The 18,943-nt window shown below is 40.8% G+C and overlaps 1 protein-coding gene across 3 annotated transcripts in view; it reads left to right on the forward strand.

Annotated features, from left to right (window-relative positions):
• The window catches only part of crot (carnitine O-octanoyltransferase), a 72,421-nt gene that overhangs the window by 3,260 nt on the left and 50,218 nt on the right, over positions 1-18,943 (forward strand). The window contains exons 2-5 of one of the 3 annotated variants that reach the window (XM_048522745.2): positions 12,191-12,392; positions 13,026-13,171; positions 14,681-14,805; positions 16,155-16,336. In XM_048522745.2, coding sequence (XP_048378702.1) covers positions 13,057-13,171; positions 14,681-14,805; positions 16,155-16,336 — 422 coding nt within the window. In that variant the 5' untranslated portion in view covers positions 12,191-12,392; positions 13,026-13,056. Of the gene's footprint in view, positions 1-12,190; positions 12,393-13,025; positions 13,172-14,680; positions 14,806-16,154; positions 16,337-18,943 lie in introns of those variants that run through there. The other 2 variants (XM_048522737.2, XM_048522764.1) reach the window with 2 other exon arrangements.

Genomic DNA, 18,943 nt, shown 5'->3' on the forward strand with positions numbered 1-18,943 from the left:
CTCCAACACTGTCTTTCCATGATGTGCAGATACCATCGTTAGACTGGGGTGGACAAAGTCAGAAGTCACATTGCACCAGGTTAAAGTCCAACAGGCTTATTGGAAATCACAAGCTTTTAGAACACTGCTTCTTCATTAGGTGAAGTGGAGGGAGATCCCCAGGCACAGAATATATAGGTGGAGAGACAATTGCAAGATAATTCCAGGTAATTGAGTGTCAACAGATAATTGCAAATCGTGTGAGTAGAGTGTCGACAGGCTGAATAACAAGTCTTTGCAGATAATCAAGAGTATCAACAGATAAAAGATATGAATAAAGTGTTGACAGCAGAATAATGAGTGAAACGATGATCTATGAGCTGATTAATTAAAGCAGAGAGATGGCTACCAATAATCAAAAGTAAAATGGTACTAGAGACAAACCAGTTGACTGGATTAACATGAGTAGGTATCAGAGTCGCATGACCAGGGCCAAACAATGGTAACAAGTAATCAAAAACTGTACAAACTAATTAAGGCAGAGAGATAATCACAAGTAATCAAGGTACTGGTTTCAAAACACGACAGTTAGGAAGATTTTACGAACACGGAACAATATAGTGGGATTACATGTAGGGCGACACAAACTGAAGATCACAACTGAGGCTATTTTCACGAGGGTGGAACTTAGCCATCAATGTCCGCTCAGTGATTCTGCTGTATCGTGTATCTTGAAGGCCGCTTTTGAGAATGCTTGCCCGAAGATTGGAGGCTGAATGTCTTTGATTGCTGAAGTGTTCCCCTACTGCCTGGCGATTGTGTGGTGTCCATTCATCCATTGTTGTAGTCTTGCCGACGTACCATGCCTCGGGACTTCCTTTCCTTCAGGGTATGAGGTAGACAACGTTGACCGAGTTGCTTGAGTATGTACTGTGTACTTGGTGGCTGGTGGTCTCACCTGCATGTGTCTAAGACTGAAACCAATTCTGAAGAGTAGTCCATGGTAAATCTGATGATAGGATGGAGCTTTTTGATATCATTGTGCAGTCATTTCCGTGATTTTGTTGCTGTAAGTCCAAAGGAAGAAGATGTCATCAATGTATCTCATGTATGGCATTGCTTGGTGGCCTTACATGGTGAAGAAGTCTTATTCAAACTTGTGCATGCAAATGTTGGCATATTGAGATATAAATTTGGCCCCCATGGTTATTCCTTGTGTCTAGATAAAGAACTGATTGTTGAAGGTGAAGGCGTTGTGGTCGAGGATGAAGCTGATGAGTTGAGGATGGTGTCTGGAGATCAGCACTTGTCAGTTTTGAGTACAGAGACTGTTGCAGCGATGCCATCATCATGGGGGATGGTGGTGTAAAGCGCCAAAATGCCCACTGTGGTGAGGAATGTTCTTGGTTCAACTGCTCTGTGTGTGCTGGGTTTCTGTAAGATATTTCATGTACTGTTGTTTTTAGGATGCCCTTGACGTAGCCAGAGAGATTCTCACACAAGGTTCTATTGCCTGATATGGTGGGACATCTTCGTATGATGTCTTTGTGTATCTTCAGAAGGCAGTAGAAGATGAGGCAATGGAACTATACCACCTACATACATACTGAGAAGAGGAGACCTGGGAAATTTGGTTTCAATGCTATCAGCAACCAAGCCACCCTGGTAGCATGGTTGAAACCGGTACCACTATAAAGGTGTCCATCATCAACTTGTCTACCACACACTTCATACAAAATCGAAGTTCTCAGCAAAAAACTCAATTTTTGCCCCACCACCGAAATGGACCCAACTGGTCTCGCAGCATACACATCAGCTGAATGAGGGTCCAGGAGTTATTCAACAAACCCCAAGATGTCAGTAGCGAGCCCAATGAGACAGCCAAAGAACCGGAACAGTCGACAGAGAGATCCGCAGTGCAGCAACCAAAGAAGAAAGAGTTGAATTAGACACCTTGAGAATGTTGCTGCCCTAGGCTTGACATGGATGCTGAAGCCATCAGTCCAACAATGCTAGATTCATCAGTCATGCTCACAAGATAGCCCAGAATGTCAGCCAAGCACAATGCAACACCATCCACAGACTCTAGACCAGCATAGAAAGGAGGAGTCATTGTCATACAGCATAGAACAGACTACTGCAAGAAAGTGCACCTGCAACTGAACAACCAGGAACATTATAGACAGGTATCTGCTGATCTGACTAAAGAACACATCCATTAACTCAACAGACTGATCAAGACCTTCAGTCCAAACTTTTAGAGCACCCATGTGCCCTAACCCCATGTATTCTCCAGGGAGGAGACTTCAGCTGCCTCCCGAAGATACACACACAAAATCAACACATCTAGACTTCCCATCATGTCAGGCAATGGCATCTTGAGTGAGAATCTCTCTGGCTACTTTGAGGCATCCTGAAACCCATCATGTAAAAAACCCTAGACTTCTGTCGTGACACTTCGGACTTCTTACAGAAACTAAGTACCCATGAGTATCTACCGTGTACCTGATGGGTAGTGTTTCCAAATATGATGGTTGTATCCATGTCAATGATCTGACTTGTCTTGCAGAGGTAGCCAAAGTAGGGTTGTTTGTTGTCATAGTTACTGTTCTCTTGAAAACTGGGCAGTTTGCTACTGACTCCGATACCTACTCATGTTAATCCAGTCAACTGGTTTGTCTCTAGTGCCATCTTACTTTTGACTATTGGTAGTCATCTCTCTCTGCTTTAATTAATTGGCTCAGATCGTCGTTTCACTCATTATTCAGCTGTCAACGCTTTATTCACACCATTTGTTTTAATCTGTTGACCCTCTTAGCCAATTGCAGAAGACACTTATGATTCTGGGTGGGCTGGCAATGCATGCTGAAGACATCACAGATGTGTAAAACAGGCTGGTGGATCAGAGATAGTAAGAACTGCTGATGCTGGAGTCAGGTAACACAGTTTGGAGCTGGAGAAACACAGCAGGCCAGGCAGCATCAGAGGAGCAGGAAAGTTGACATTTCAGGTCAGGACCATTCTTCAGAAATGGGCCAGCAAGCCTTTACCGTTTTACTGTTTTATATGCTAACATTTAGGTGGCGAGTGTTTGGTGCAGTATGTAAGGGAAATGTAAGCGGTGTACAAAGGAACTAAGAGGTGTAGAGAAAGTTATATCAATCCTTGTCAGCTCAAGTTAGCAATTCTTCTGTACTTCTAGTTCTTTTTTGACATTCCTTTTGAGGAATAGTATGCCTGATCTGGACATACACATGTTTAGAGATACTCAGTGATATTTGCTGTGTTATTTTCAAAATAGTTTTTACAAATTTATAAGTTGAAAAGCCTTTTATTGACTTGAAATATTTGATTCTATGGAATGACTGTTGGAGAGATGTTTTTGTTGTGTCTTACCCTGAAATTGAGCTGTGTTTTTCTTCCCACCATGTCTTTGGTACTCAGTACAATGGGTGCCTATGTCTGCTCATATGATCCATTTGATCCTTTTGTGTGCCCTAGTTTGTTATGTGATAACATTGTATTTGCATTTTACACTGGTATTTTTCCTATTCAGCTGGTTACTTGTAATTAGGCTTTCTGCCCTTATCCACCAAATCTACTGTTCTGTAAAATGTTAGTCAGAATGGACGTAAAATTGAACAGTAAGATGTGATTAGAAAACAGAATGAGAACATACTGAACCATTAGTTCATGAATTTTACTACTGTGATTATGCAAGAAGAAATTGCTAAACCAGGCTGACACTTCTACTTAAGTCAATAAGGATCTGTGGATCACAACGTACAAGTCTGCCTTTGAAGTTTCAACACTGAGTGTAGGGGCTCTCATCCCTGCAGTGGTAGTGTCACTACCTCTGAGCCAGGAGGCCTGAGTTCAAATCCTGTTTGCTGCAGAGGTGTGTTATGATATCTCTGAACAGGTTGATTAGAATGTATCTTGATGTTGATCATAAAAACTAAACAGCCAGCGTTAGTGCACAATACCCCTTTCTATTCATTAGTTGCCATATACAGTTTGCTTTTTGTAGGGATGCCTTAAATTCCAGCAGATGTATTTGGCAACATGGCTGATATTGTCTGCTTGAACCCACATGCTAAATTATAAAGCAAATATAAATTAAAACTTGTACCTTGAGCTGAAAAATTGAGGTCAACCCCTCATGTAAGTAAAACCCTGACATTTATGAACAGAAACTTATTCAGCGAAGTTGTAGGAAAAGCTCAGCAGTTCTGGCAACATCTGTGAAGAAAAAAATCAAGAGTTCACATTTTGGGTCTGGTGACCCTTCTTCAGACCCAAAACGTTAACTCTGATTTTTTTCTTCTCAGATACTACCAGATCTGCTGAGCTTTTCCAGGAACTTCTGTTTTGTTCCTGATTTACAGCATCCCAGTGTTTTATTTTGGTTTTTAAACATATTCAGATTATGGGCTTAAACATGAATTTTGCTGCCAGAAAAGGGGCTGTCTTTTTTGTGGCAGTCTGTAATGGTATTTTGTTTCTGTAATTCTTTTGACATCTGCAGAAATTTCCAACTTTGACAATTTTAAGTGAGGCTTTATCAAATAAGCCATAAAGCTGGGAATTCTTTATATAGTCATAACATTTAAACAAAAACAACTCCAACACAGCTAAAAACAGAAGATTTACAGGCCGTAATGTTCACAATTTTTTCACCATACTCAAAGTTAATAGGATTAGTGCAACCCACAGGAAATGCTGAAATCTGAAATAATAACAAATTATGTTGCAGATACTCAGCAGGATAGGAATCATCTGTGGTGAGGGAAACTAATACTGTAACAAAATAACTTGGTTGTCATACCCCAGCTTTCACATTTTCACCTGGTGAAGAATGCCTTTAGTAGCTCCTTTTACTTGTGGGGAAAGGGCCCTTTTTTTAGCGTCTTGTATGAATACTCGAGAGGAAGTAAAGGTGACTATGCCTGACATGAAAGCACTGTATCACTGGGTGTGGCATCAAGGTGCCCTAGCAAAACTAGAGTCAATAGAAATAAGGGGGAAAAGCTCTCTGGTGGTTGGAGCCATACCTAGCAGAAATGAAACTGTTTATTGTTATAATCATTGAGTTATACAGCATGGAAACAGACCCTTGGTCCAACTCAACCATGTCAACAAGATATCTTAAACTAATCTAGTCCCAAATGCCAGCATTTGGCCCATATCCCTGTAAACCATTCCTATTCATATACCCATACAGATGCCTTTTAAATGTTATAATTGAACCTGCCTCCATCACTTACTTTGGCATCTTGTCCCATACATACACCACCTGCTGCGGGACAAAGTTTGCTGCTCAGATCCCTTTTAAACCTTTCTCCCTCATTGTAAATCTATGCTCTCTACTTTTGGACTCCTATATCCTGAGAAAAAGACGACAATTTACCCTATCCACACCCCTCATGATTTCATAAACCTCTATAAAGTAACCCCTCTGCCTCTGATGCTCCAGGGAAAAACGCCTCAACCTACTCAGACCTTCCTATAGCTCAAACTCTCCAATTCCAGCAACACCTTTAATAAATCTTTTCCGAATCCTTTCAAGTTTAACAACATCCTTCCAATAGAGGAGAGACCGGAATTCAACACAGTATTCTAAAAGTGGCCTCACAAATGTCCTATACAGCCACAACATGACATCCCAACTTTTACACCCAGTGCACTGAACAATGAAGACGAGGGTGCGGAATGCCTTCCTAACCACTATATCCACCTGCGACTCCACTGTGGAGCCTTAATTTATATCCTGCCTTGCCCACGTTAGATTTGGCGTTAGTTGTTCTTATTCTTCACTTCAAAGGTACTGTTGTTGGCATTCTTCCCTCTTGGTAAGGTGGTGGTCAGTTCATATGACACTCCAGCATTAAAGGTTAAAGAGACAAATATATGGGATACAGATTCTGCCACAAAATGCCATGTCTGAAGTTTATCAGGTGCTATTGTGGGTTGTTGGAAGACAATCATCTCTGCTCCAGGACATGACTCTAGGAGTTTCAACCATCTTCAGCTGTTCATCAATAACCTTGCAATCATCATAAGGTCAGAACTGGGGATGTTCACTGTGCAATGTTTAGCTCCATTCCTGTATACTTAGGTATGGAAGCAGTTTGTGTCCATTTGCAGCAGGACCTGACAGAATTGCACTGGCAAACACTCAAAGTAATCATCTTAACAGCTTGTGTTCTAACCAGTACAGTGAGGAACATAATACTGCAATGAATAGAAAGGTCTATTCATATTCAGTGAACCAATTCTAACAAACAAGACTCTGTATCCCACTTTACCCTTCATTAACCATGCCAGAGAATAATTTGACCATCACAATCTTAAAACTCATACTGCATCTTCCACTTCTCCCCTTGTAGATTTTTTGTATTTAATAGGAAATAAATATCATTGGCAAGGCCAACATTTACTGCCCTTTCCTAACTGCTTTTGAGAAGGTGGTGCTGAGCTGCTTCCCGGAACTGCCGTAGTCCATCACGTTTTTGATACACCGGTAATACTGTTTGGACATTTCACCATCCTATGCAGAGGAAAATTGAGTTCTCTTTTCAGCTGGTATTGATAGCCGATACTTCTCTCCAGGCTCAGTTCCTGCAAAGATCATTTCCTCAGCCGTCTTTTCCCTACTGCAAATATCCCAAATATTCTATCCTTTCCTTGCATGCTGATGTCCAGAGCCGCTTATTTACTTAATTGTTTATCCTTGTCATGAATTTCAAGGTACAATAATTACCCCCATTTGTAAAGTGTGATGCAGAGAACTATAGACAAAGTTGGACCAAGTCTAACCCTTGAGCTATATGGCTTAAATAAGACTTTAAGGTCCTGTAACAAGTGACGTATCATTTTACTGACAATAATATTAAAATAAGGCATAAAGTAAAATGTAGGTTACTAAATATAAGCTTTAGACCAAATGCTTTTTAACAGATTATGGATAATATGATTATTTGTATTTATTATGTCACCTTTACCTCATAGTCATTTGTGATTTTTGCATTCTTGTGTTTCAAAATAACTGGTCCATTGTGTTTGCTTGATATTTGCCACCCTTTGTGAATGTGTACTCAATATACTGAGACTAAATGATTTCATTGTAATATATGCCCACTTAAAAAATTGGCAATTTGCCAATGACATTTGAAAGTCCAGTACTTTGCATAACAACACTTGTACTTTGACTGTTTGTTTAAAAATTAGCTGCTTAACTGTTTCAGTAGGCAGACCCACTGATAGTTGAGTCATATTCAATGTATTGTGGTTCTCAAATGGAAAAAAAAACACTGCAACATTGGCTAAAACAGAATGAAACCTTGCGGGGATACAGATTAAGAAGTTTTTGTATCTCAATCAGTTTTTAAATGAGCTAGCGCTTTCCAGAATCGTTTATTAACAATCTTTCCCAGCATCCCTTGCAAGCTTTCTGAATCAAGATCTTTCAAAATACTGAGGAAATACAACCTGAAAATCATTTCTTAATTTTTAATTATACCTCTATTGCATTAATTAGGAACATCAGTCAGTGACAAGTAGGTATAAAAAAAATACAAAATTAAATATTAATGAAAAAAATTGTATTTTATCAAAGCTTTTTTCCTGCATTCAGGGTGTTTCACAAGAGTACAAATTCAAGAGGAAACTAATATTTGTACTACTTGATTAGTTGGCAAGTAACCTCTGGTAGAGGCTTTGCCATGGAGAACGTATCCATTAATACTTGTCGATAATAGCGTGGAGCTGTGAAAACACAGCAGGCCAGGCAGGTTCAGAGGAGCAGGAAAATTGATTAGATTAGATTAGGTTAGGTAACCTACAGTGTGGAAACAGGCCCTTCGGCCCAACAAGCCCACACCGCCCCTTGAAACATCCCACCCAGACCCAACCCCCTATAACCCACACACCCCTGATAATTTTGATTGTTTCTGTCAGAAGGCAACAACTTGGTGATCTATTTGCATTATTCTCCCCCACAAAATGCTGCATCAGTGGGACATGTAAGAATGCATCCTGTCGGGATAATTTTATCATTGAATCTGTAGTTTGTGAGGTATTTAACAGGTTCGTGGGTCAAAATCACTCATTTTACAATGGGCTGTAATTTGTCGCAACACCACCTCTAGGTGGCGAAAGGTGCACACACAAATGGATATTCCAGCTGGCAGTGCTGCATAGCTGCTGAATGACAGGTACAGCTACCTTCCAACCAGAGGGATTGTCAATTGAGCCAGCCCTTGGACTTTCACTGGAGCAGGGGGTATATCCTTGGTGCTGGCAATGCTCCCCCAAGTCCGATTTCAGCTTGTGAAGAGCTGCTTAGCTGTCCTGCTCCCAGATTTTCAGTCCCTTGATCCCAGAGATGAGGAGCTTCAGCCTCAGTTGACCATCTGTACGTGCACAGCCACTATGACGAGATTACATATGGAACATAGTGATGTGAAATGTGTAGGTACAGATTCCTTTTGTTTCGGGGACATCTGTTACCAGCAACTGGCATCACCTGGGCCATTTGTGCAGGTAGCCAAATTGATGACCACCTTTTCAGGGTTTAAGTGAAGAATCGTAGCTCAGGTGTTGGTGTGTTTGCTGAGCTGGGAGGTTTGATAGCAGATGTTTCATCTGTTTCGAGTCGGGACCCTTCTTCAGAAATGAGAAGGGTGGCCAGGAAGGGAGCTTAGAGATAAAGACAGAGAGGAGGGTTGGGGCTGGGGAAGGTAGGTGGGATGGTGATAGGTGAGTGCAGGTAGGGAGTAATGGGGATTGGTCAGTGAGAAGGGAGAGTAGATGGATAGCTTGTGTCAGGTCAAGGAAGTGTGGATAAGAGGGAGGGTTGGACAAGGGATGAGGCTGGGGTTGGGGAGATTTTGAAACTGGGAAAATCCACATTTAGGACATCGGGCTCTAGGCTCCCAATATGAGATGCTGCTCCTCCAGTTTGTAGGTGGCATCGTTGTGACACAGGAGGAGGCCCAGGATGGACATATCACCCAGGCAGTGGGAGGGGGAATTGAAGTGGTTTGCAACCTGAAGGTGTCATCGTTTGTCGTGAACTGAGTGCAGGTGCCCTACAAAGCAGTCTCCAAGCCTCCGCTTAGTCTGACTGATGAGGAAGAGGCTGCATTTGGAGCAGCAGATGCAATAGACCACATTGATGGATGTGTAGGTGAACATCTGTCTGATATGAAAGGTTTATTTGGAGGCTTGAATGGAGTTGAGGGTGGAGGTGTAGGGCAGGTGTAACACTGCCTCCAGTTGCAGGGAAAGGTGCCGGGGATGGTGGGGCTAGTGGGGAGTGTGGAGCTGACAAGGGAGTCGCGGAGAGAGCAGTTCCTATGAAAGGCAGATAGGGGTGGGGAGGGAGATATATCTTTGATTGTGGGTGGCAGAGAATGATATGTTGCATACAGAGGTTATTGGGGTGATAGGTGAGGACAAGGGGGATTCTGTCTTTGTTTTTTTGGGGAGAGGGGATGTGTTGATGGCATTACTCTCCCCACCCCTATCTGCCTTTCGTAGGGACCGTTCTCTCCATGACAGTCTCATCCCCTCCAAATTCCCCACTAACCCCACCACCCCCGGCACCATTCCCTGCAACCACAGAAAGTGCTACACCTGCCCCTACACCTCCCCGTCACCGCTATTCAATCCACCAAACAGACCTTTCACATCAGAAAAAGGTTCACCTACACATCTATCAATGTGGTCTATTGCATCCACTGCTTCCAATGTGGCCTCCTCTACATAGTGAGACCAGCGAAGGCTCAGAGACCGCTTTGTAGAGCACCTGCGCTCTGTTTGCGACAAATGACAACACCTTCTGGTTGTGAACCATTTCAGCTCTCCCTCCCACTCCCTGGGTGACATGTCCATCTTGGGTCTTGTCCAGTGTCACAATGATGCCACCTGGAAATTGGAGGATCAGGACCTTCTGTTCTGCCTTGGGACCCTATAGCCCAATGGCATAAATCTGGATTTTACCAGTTTCAAAATCTCTCCGGTCCCAAACTCATCCCATGACCAACTCTTCCTCTCATCCCTGCCTCCTTGACCTGACACAACCTACCCATCTTCTCTCCCACCTATCTGCTCCTTCCACTTCACTGACCAATCCCCACCACTCCCTTCTTGCACTCACCTAGCACCATCCCACCTACCTTCCCCAGTCTCACCCCTCCTCTTTGTCTTTATTTCTGAGCACCCTTCCCCCTCCCCCCTTTCTCAAGAAGGGTCCTGACCCAAAACGTTAGCTTTCCTCCTCCTCCACTGATGCTGCTGGGCCTGCTGTGTTCCACCAGCTCCACGCTGTGTATTCTCTGACTCCAGCATCGGCACTTCTTACTATCTATCTTATTAATACTTATCGATCAGCTTTTTCAATGAATTAGTATTCTTGAAAATGATGAGTGCAAGACCAAAAGCTTCAATAAACATATCTTTTTTGAGCAATAACGAGAGTTTACTTTACCACCTTCTTTGAATTCTTTATATTGCAAACAAAAAGATATTTTGTTCTGTAGAAAGGGTTACAGGTAAGTATGTAATACCATAAGAGGTTTACAAATTGTGAATAAATTGATTTTGGTGAAGGAGATGAGTGCAATGTGCACAATAAATCTGAAGAAGGGTCACCGGATTTGAAACATTAACTCTGCTTTTTCTGCACAGATGTTGTAAACCTGCTGAGTTTCTCCAACAATTTCTGTTTTTGTTTCTAACCTTTAGGATCCATTGTTTTGTTTCATAATCATAGAATCCCTACAGTGCAGAAAGAGGCTGTTCAGCTCACTGAGCAGACACCAATTCTCCGAACAGGATCTCAACCAGTCCTCCACCCATTCCCTGTAGCCCCACATTTAACATGACTAACCCACCTAGCCTGCACATCCCTAGACACTATGGACAATTCATCATGGTCAATCCACCTAACCTGCCCACCTTTGGACTGTGGGAGGATTCTGAAGTACCCATAGGAAACCCACACAGATGGAAGTGTTGTAGGTTTGGTAGTTGGTGTATAAGGATTTTTGCTGAATTTCTGCAGCGCATCTTGTAGATACTGCTGCTGTTAATATGGACCACGAATAGTTGGAACCCTACCATGATTTGAACCTGAAAGTTGCACATTCTTATCCTGACAATTTCACTATTGTTACACCTGAACGTTTCAACCTCTTGTCCACCAATAGAATTGAAGTTCAAACCTTCGCTGAATCTTCAGACCTTCCACTGAAAGGTCCTTTCACAAATTGCATGAAATATGTCCTGTCTAATTACCAACTGTATTACCAACAGAAACAATGTGCTGAATCTTTCATTTTTTGGCGAAGAGTGAATTGCATCAAGTTTTTTGGAGGGATATTCACCGAAAGGCTGTGCAGGTTTTTTCATTTTATTTCACGAAATTCATCTCACTATCTGTTTACCCACCCCTATAGCATCCCTAATGTTCAATTCCAACCCCATCTTACCAAATATCCCAGAATTCACCAGCAACCCTTGCACCTATCCCATTTTTAAATACCCGTTGTTCACCATCAAATACTGTCAGTCTGAAGCAGCCCTGATCAGTTTCTGAAATCTGGCCCAGATGCGGAAATTGACATCCTGCTTTAAAATCAGGAACCTGGAGGTCCTATAGGATGGATTGGTGCAGAGTTGGGGCTTCCTCTTAACCCGAGGACCAGAAGTGGAGGCCACAGCATCAGCCCATTCTAGCCTTTTCTGACATTGACACCTAGGTTAAAACAGAGTCAGCTATCTGCAGGTATGCCCAGCACTGTAGGTAGAAGGTCAATGATATTCCCAACTTGACCAGCAAAATTGCTACCATCTTCTCTCTGATACTTCTCACTTTTCTGCTACAGACCCATCTCCCAAGGCTCCCAGTTCTGAGAAAGCGTCACCGGACCTGAAACGTTAACTCTGTTTTCTCCTCCACAGAAGCTGCCAGACGTACTGAGCTTTTTCAGCAACTTTGTTCCCAAGGCTCATGTTGTACCACTGTCACTAATGCCTGCAACATCATTGTTTATTTGCTGTCATCCATCCTAACTCCTGCTACCACTAGTCTAGCATGCTATGTGCACTGCCTAGTCACTTGGCTAGAATACCTCTCTACCTGCCCCAAAACCACCTGCTGTGTCATCCACTTTCATCTCTCTTTAATACCTGCCTATCATTCCAGGAGGAAACAGAGCTGGACAGTTTAAGAGCTGACAGACATTGAGTTTCTTACCTCTTGCATGGAGAGCATTCGGTCTGACTGACATTGTGAAGCCCCTGGACTATTATTGGAGGCTTACCTTGATGTGCTAGTGGACACTGAAGTAACTCCACAGAGACTGATTACTGTGGGGACTGCATGCAGCCTGCCATGTTTTGAAAAAGTGAGTCCGTATGATGAAGCAGTGTGAGTGGCATATTCAAGGTTTCGTCCTCAGTTTCTAAAGCTTTTCTTTGAATGTTGGTTTGGTGGAATGCATTCTTCAATATCCTCCTCTAGGTCAAACTTAATCTACACCCTGCAACTCGGGTCCTCTCTAAACAAGGGATTCATTTTCTATTACCACCCTAGCAGTGCTGAATTCATACAAGCCAGTTAGTTGTACTGATTTTAAATTCTGTCTTTGGCTTTGACTTTTTGAACTTTTTTTTCTAGCTGTAAGAAGTAGCGTGAACCCATTATTCCTCTGACTGAGATTACTGCTTGTCCTTTGTTTCGTATAGTGGACCAACAGCTGATGATTTTTGGCCTTCTATGGTTCTCTCTCAAACCATATTTTAATAATAATTTATTACGTCTAGTTTCTACCTTTGAAACCACCTTCATCATGCCTTTGTGCAATTTTTCCTCCCACATGCCCCCTTTATTTTTCTGCAGGTCATAAGGGTCAAACCTTCGTGGCAAATGGTAAATCATGGGGTACAATATAAATATATATTGGACTTCATTTATAGAAACAGATCTTTATGGGTTGAATATCTTTTCCTAATTCCATGTTTTCTTGTGTTCTTGCCAGATATAAGGTGATACATCCCCCTTTTTATAAAATGGAAAATCAAATGTTTGAATCAAATGAAGAGCGTACGTTTCAATACCAGGACTCATTACCTCCACTACCTGTACCCTCTCTTGAGGAATCTTTGATGAAATATTTAGAAGCAGGTACGATATTAACATCACAGTCTGTTCGAAAACTCTTCATAAACTCAATATTGTGGTTGAGTCTCTTTTGCAATTAGAAAAGAAACTATTTTTTGGGTAGAAGTGTCTTATAGATTGGACTAATTAAACTTATCAGATATCTGGCAGCAGATAAATGTGATACTTAGCGTACAGGAGTAGATAGTCATGCAAGAATTTAGTTGAATTTTAATGTTACTTAGAAAAAATATTTTTATCAATTTATTTTATACATCGTAGTCTGCACTCTCCAAGTTTTGATTTTTGTTCCCAAGTGTGGAGATTTAATTTTTCCCTGCCCTCTGTTTTCTGCCTTGCATCCCTTGTCATAATGTTAGTGACTCGAGCTGGCATCTGTTCAATAGGTGCCATTGATTTGTGGACATTGACATTCTTTCCATCCAAGTATGGATAATGAATGTCCTCAGGCTATAACAACATTCACCTAGCTCTTTGACATCTTTGCTTACAGTAATAAAAGTGGACTTTGATTATTGGGCTCTATTGTAAGCAAAAACTGTTGGTTAGTTTTGAGCAGGATATCTTCCACTGCGGTTGCATTCCTAAACTTCAAGAGTCTGAAATCTCATGTGTGACCCATATCCCTCCTGCTGGCTGATTCCTGTAACAGTGAATTGAGTGTAGAAAAGCCCTGACAACTGGCATTAATTTAACTTTTCTTCAAAACATGCTCACATGGCATGTTGCTTTAAGTCAGGAAGTAACATTAAACTTTTGACATCAATTTCAACAAATCAGAGATTTCACTTTTTTTTCCTCCCCTCAATCATTGTTCACCCATAAGAGGGGAAAAAAATGCCAGAAACACACACTTTCAGAATGTTGTCACAATTATACATTGCAACGTCTTTTCTGATTATAAAATTGAGTAATTCCTCCAAACTGAAATTATGTTTTACTTCCTTGGATTCTTTGTTTTTCGCACATGGGAGCTGTTGACTGTTTTGCATTCTTGAATTTTATCATGTTTTGTTCAATTTTATAGACAGTGTCTGTTCAGGTGAAATAGGTTGTTTGTTTTTTTCTGCAGGCTGTTGCACAGAACGTTTTTGGTGATTCAGTTCTGCTTTTTGATTTATTTTATTAGAACTGGTATGTTGCAGCCATAAAATTTGATTGATTTTTTTGTTCATCATTGCTCAACTGGATATTGCTGCAAGTCTTCCAATTTTGTGCCTCATACTCATTGTTTGTAGATATTTTCATTCTCTTGATTCTGTTTCTTCCAGATATCTTTCATTACGTTGTGCCATATTTGCTGTATAGAAATGTTTGATTATTTCAAAAAAAAACCTCTTGTCACTGGGAAACTTCAAATTTCAGCCTCGAAGTTTACAGTAGCAATGCCTCAATATTTTTCAAGTTATGTTTTATGCCAAGAAATTACTTGAAAACCTGTTCAAGTCTATGCAGATGTCTCAGTATTATTTAGTTGTAATTATACAGTTGAATTTTCAAAAATTGTCTTAGTGAAGCCTTTTTTGAATGAAGAAGAACTGGAAAGAAGCACAGCAATTGTTAAAACATTTGGACAAGGAATTGGTAAGCAGCTGCATCAAAAACTTCTGGAGAGGGCCAAAGTTAGGAGAAATTGGGTAAGCAGGAGTTCAGATGCTGTTGATATACATATAATAATTTAAATAGTCTAGTTAGTTTGTTTCATCATAATTTACTAGTTACCTGTCTGCAGATTTTTATTTAAATGTAATTGCTTTCCTTATGTTTTTGAAAAAAAATTCCATTTTAATGTATATTTCTGCATTTAGAGGCGTTTTTTGTCCTCTATTTTCTCAGTCTAATCTTGTGCATCATCTACACCCTAAAGATGGCTGATATTCCAGGGTTATCTCATCTATTTTCCAGAATGATTGTTAGGAAGCATTTGAGATCGGCCTGAGTAATGACTCTTTACTTTTGACTCCACTGCTCAACAATCCTGTTGCGATTATGAATTTGTTTATGCAGAGGATTAAAAACCCACCTCTTTGTTCTGTGACATTGCTCTTTCCCATCACATTCCCATGTATGTGTTTGTTCATCAACTTCTAAGAGCCTTTGTTTTTAATTCAAAGTTCCCTTGCTACACATGCCAAGATTAGCATGGTCCCAAGATTGTACTTGCACCTGAGATGATGGAGACGTGTGCTAGTATGACAATTAATCACAAATACTGAGAATAGTTCTGCCTTAGGATTTCACTATAAGGGAACTCAATACTGTCATATTGTCCTCTGCTGTGTGGAGACAAATGATGTTTTGGTAGTATTAAGCCCAAGCCTGAGAACTTTGTCATCCGTATGTATGGGACCACACCTAGATGATGTCCTTTCTTTGTATGCCCAGAAACAAAAACATGGGCTAAGTTATGTAGAAGTGAAAGTGAAGTAGTTGTTTAATTAGGACAGTCAATTTGGCAGAGGTAGTAGGAACTGCAGATGCTGGAGAATCTGAGATAACAAGGTGTACAGCTGAATGACCACAGCAGGCCAAGTAGCATCAGAAGAGCAGGAAGGCTGACGTTTCGGGCCTAGACCCTTCTTCAGAAAAAGGGTCTTTCTGAAGAAGAGTCTAGGCCCGAAACGTCAGCCATCTTGCTCCTCTGATGCTGCTTGGCCTGCTGTGTTCATCCAGCTCCACACATAGTCAGTTCGGCGCATCGTCCCTGATACTTGCTGGGGAAATCCTTGCCTGTGTTAGAAAATAGTCCTTAGAACTTTGAGAATCATTGGAATATCTTGTACTGTTAATTTTGTTTGCAAGAGTTCAATGAATTTACAAGTTAATTGTGCGTCTTCTGGATAAAATGCCTTCAGATGCATGTGCCGTGTTAGAGTATTTTGTTGTAATTGGCATTGGATGTTGTTTTCTTGTGAGAACGTTTGTTTGTTTTTTTTGTTTGATGTTAGAACAAAATTATGACTATTGTTCTATGTTGTTTATTCAGCTTGAGGACTGGTGGCTTATCAGTGCCTACCTGAATGTCCGCATGCCATCAATGTTGAATGTAAACTTTGGAGGTCCTGCACCCTATTTAGAACATTATTGGCCACCAAAAGAAGGCACTCAGCTTGAACGAACTGCCATTGCTGTCTTCCACATGTTGCAATTTTGGAAACTACTTCGGAAGTGAGATGATTTCTATGCTATTGAAAGATGTAAAACATATCTTTTCCTAAAATTTATAGGAAAATAAATTACAGTCTTTGTTTCTGATTGCATAGAAAATTTAAATGCAATTTTGGAGAGTATGGGGTATTTGTAGAATAGTTAACAACATTTTCCCGTGCCACAAGCTGCTCAGTTGGTGAAATTGTACTAACGTATGCTTGTAAAATTTGGATATAAATTACATCTTCTGGATTTTGGTGCTCCTGATTTGAATTTAATTTTCTCATTTGTACCTGAATTGTTCCATCATTCCAAAGCTTACAGTATGTACTTTGCACGTAAAAAGTGTGCGTATGTAGTACTTTTTTTAGATTTCACGAACATTCATCAACTTGCTCCGTTTACTGCTCCAGTGCACTTCCGGCATTATAGAACTTGTCAATGGATAGCTTACGTTGTATTTGTTAAAAGTATATTATCTCAAAAATAGCCAATCATTCATTAATGGATTAGCATCACAAACGTAGGACTAGAAGTAAACCCTTTAGCCTGCTCCATCATTGAATAAAATCATAACTGATCTGCTTGTGTTTAGAATTCCACATTCACATTCACTCCAATTAAACCTTGATTTCCCCAGCTTAATATGAACCTTTTCCCCTACGCCTGAACATTTTTCAAGGGGGAGGAGTTCCAAAGTTGCTTAGCCCTGTGAGGGAAGAAAATTCCTCCTCATCTCTGTCCCAGGACTCACTTAACTTTTTCTTTCTTTTGAAATACTTGAAGAATATTTGTTTTACGTTCTGCCTATCTTCCTCTTAAACCATAATTTCATCCTCATTAACCTTTCAGACATTCTCTGCCTTTCTTTATGTTCTGAACAACATTTGACCTACCAGTAACAGGTGAGCTTTTTCCACAAGCTTCATGTCTTTCTTATCCTCCTTGGGTAACTACAGACGGTGGATCTCCCTTTAGATTTTCTTTTCCATCATGGTAGGAATATATCTATTCTGAGTATTTTGAAATAGTCTCTTAAATATCTACCACAATGCCTATCTTGACCCAGTTCATTTCAGATAGCTCAACTTTCATGGCCTCCCATAGTTGCCGCTACTTATGTTGAAAAGGTAGAACAGATTATAAATTTATTGTCACATGTACTTTTACATGAAAAATACAGTGAAAAGGTTCTAGGCAATTCCAAAGAGCAGTGTTCTTAAAAAATAATCTTGAAAGCAGCCCATGAACTCCTCATCCAGGCTACTACTGCCAACCTGATTTTCCTATGAACGGCTCAGTGGTCAGCACTGTTGCCTCACAGCACTAGGGACCCAGGTTCGATTCTACCCTCGGGTGACTGCGTGAAGTTTGCACATTCTCCCTGTGTCTATGTGGGTTTCGTCCCACAGCCCAAAGATGTGCAGACTAGTTGGATTGTCCATGCTAAATTGCTCGTAGTATTCAGGGTTGTGTAGATTAAGTGGATCATGGTGGCTGGGTCTGGATGGGATGCTCTGAGGGTCGGTGTGGACCAGTTGGGCCAGAGGGCCTGTTTCCACACTGTGGGGATTCTATATTTAAATAAAAAGATTAAAGTCACCCATGATTAATAGGGTCCCTTCATCACAAGTACAAAGTGTTTTGTTTTGTATGGTTTGTGCCACATTGTGGTTTTCGTTAGTGGGCTTGTAGCCTCCTCGTACTAGTGACTTCTTTTCTCTGCTATTCCTCATCTCACCGAACCAATTGTAGATTTTATTCTTCCGAGCTAATGTGATCTCTGACTATTGCGCAAATGCTATAGTTGATTAACAGTGATATCTCTCCATCTTTACCTAACTTTCAAATTTTCTTCAATGTCGTATAGCCTACAATATTCAGGACTCAATCCTTGTTATCTTACAGTCATGTCTCTGTAATTGCTATCAGATCATATTTATTGACTTCAATGTGTGCTATCAATTTCTTTGCTGTATTATAAATGCTGTGTGCATTTGGAGACAAAGCCTTTTGTTTTTTTGTTAACTTTAGAGCATATATAGTCTTGATACATGTATTTATATTTTTCTCTGTCCCTTTGTACCAATCTTTGCTCCTCACTTTCCAAATTACTACTATTCTTTTGTCTCTACTCTTTACTGCACCTATCTACATTTGATCCCTTGCCTCCAGTATTTATTGTAAAAACCCTTTTTACCTCTCAAATTATACAGTTCATAAGAACACTGGCCCTGGCAGGATTCAGGTGCAGAGAATCTGAATGGTACAGCCCCCAATTTCCCCCCTGCAGGTGCCATTGACCCATGACCCAGTACCCACTTCCCTCACACTAGTCTTTTAGATGTATTCATCTGTCTGATTTTATTTACTCTATGCCAATCTGCATATGGCCAGGTGATTATCACCTTTGAGGTTCTGCTTTTGAATTAAGTGCCTAAATCTTCATGCTCACTATACAGAACCTCTTTCCTAGTTTTACCTACATCATTAGCACCCACATGAACCATGAAAATTAGATCATTATCCTCCCACTTTCCAAGTTCATTTCCAGCTTTAAGCAAACAATACAATTGTCTGGACTGTTGCAGTTTGCAGAGTACACTCAGTCACTTTCGTATTTAT

The sequence above is a fragment of the Stegostoma tigrinum genome, chromosome 2 (assembly GCF_030684315.1).
Source record: "Stegostoma tigrinum isolate sSteTig4 chromosome 2, sSteTig4.hap1, whole genome shotgun sequence".
Taxonomy (NCBI): Eukaryota; Metazoa; Chordata; class Chondrichthyes; order Orectolobiformes; family Stegostomatidae; genus Stegostoma; species Stegostoma tigrinum.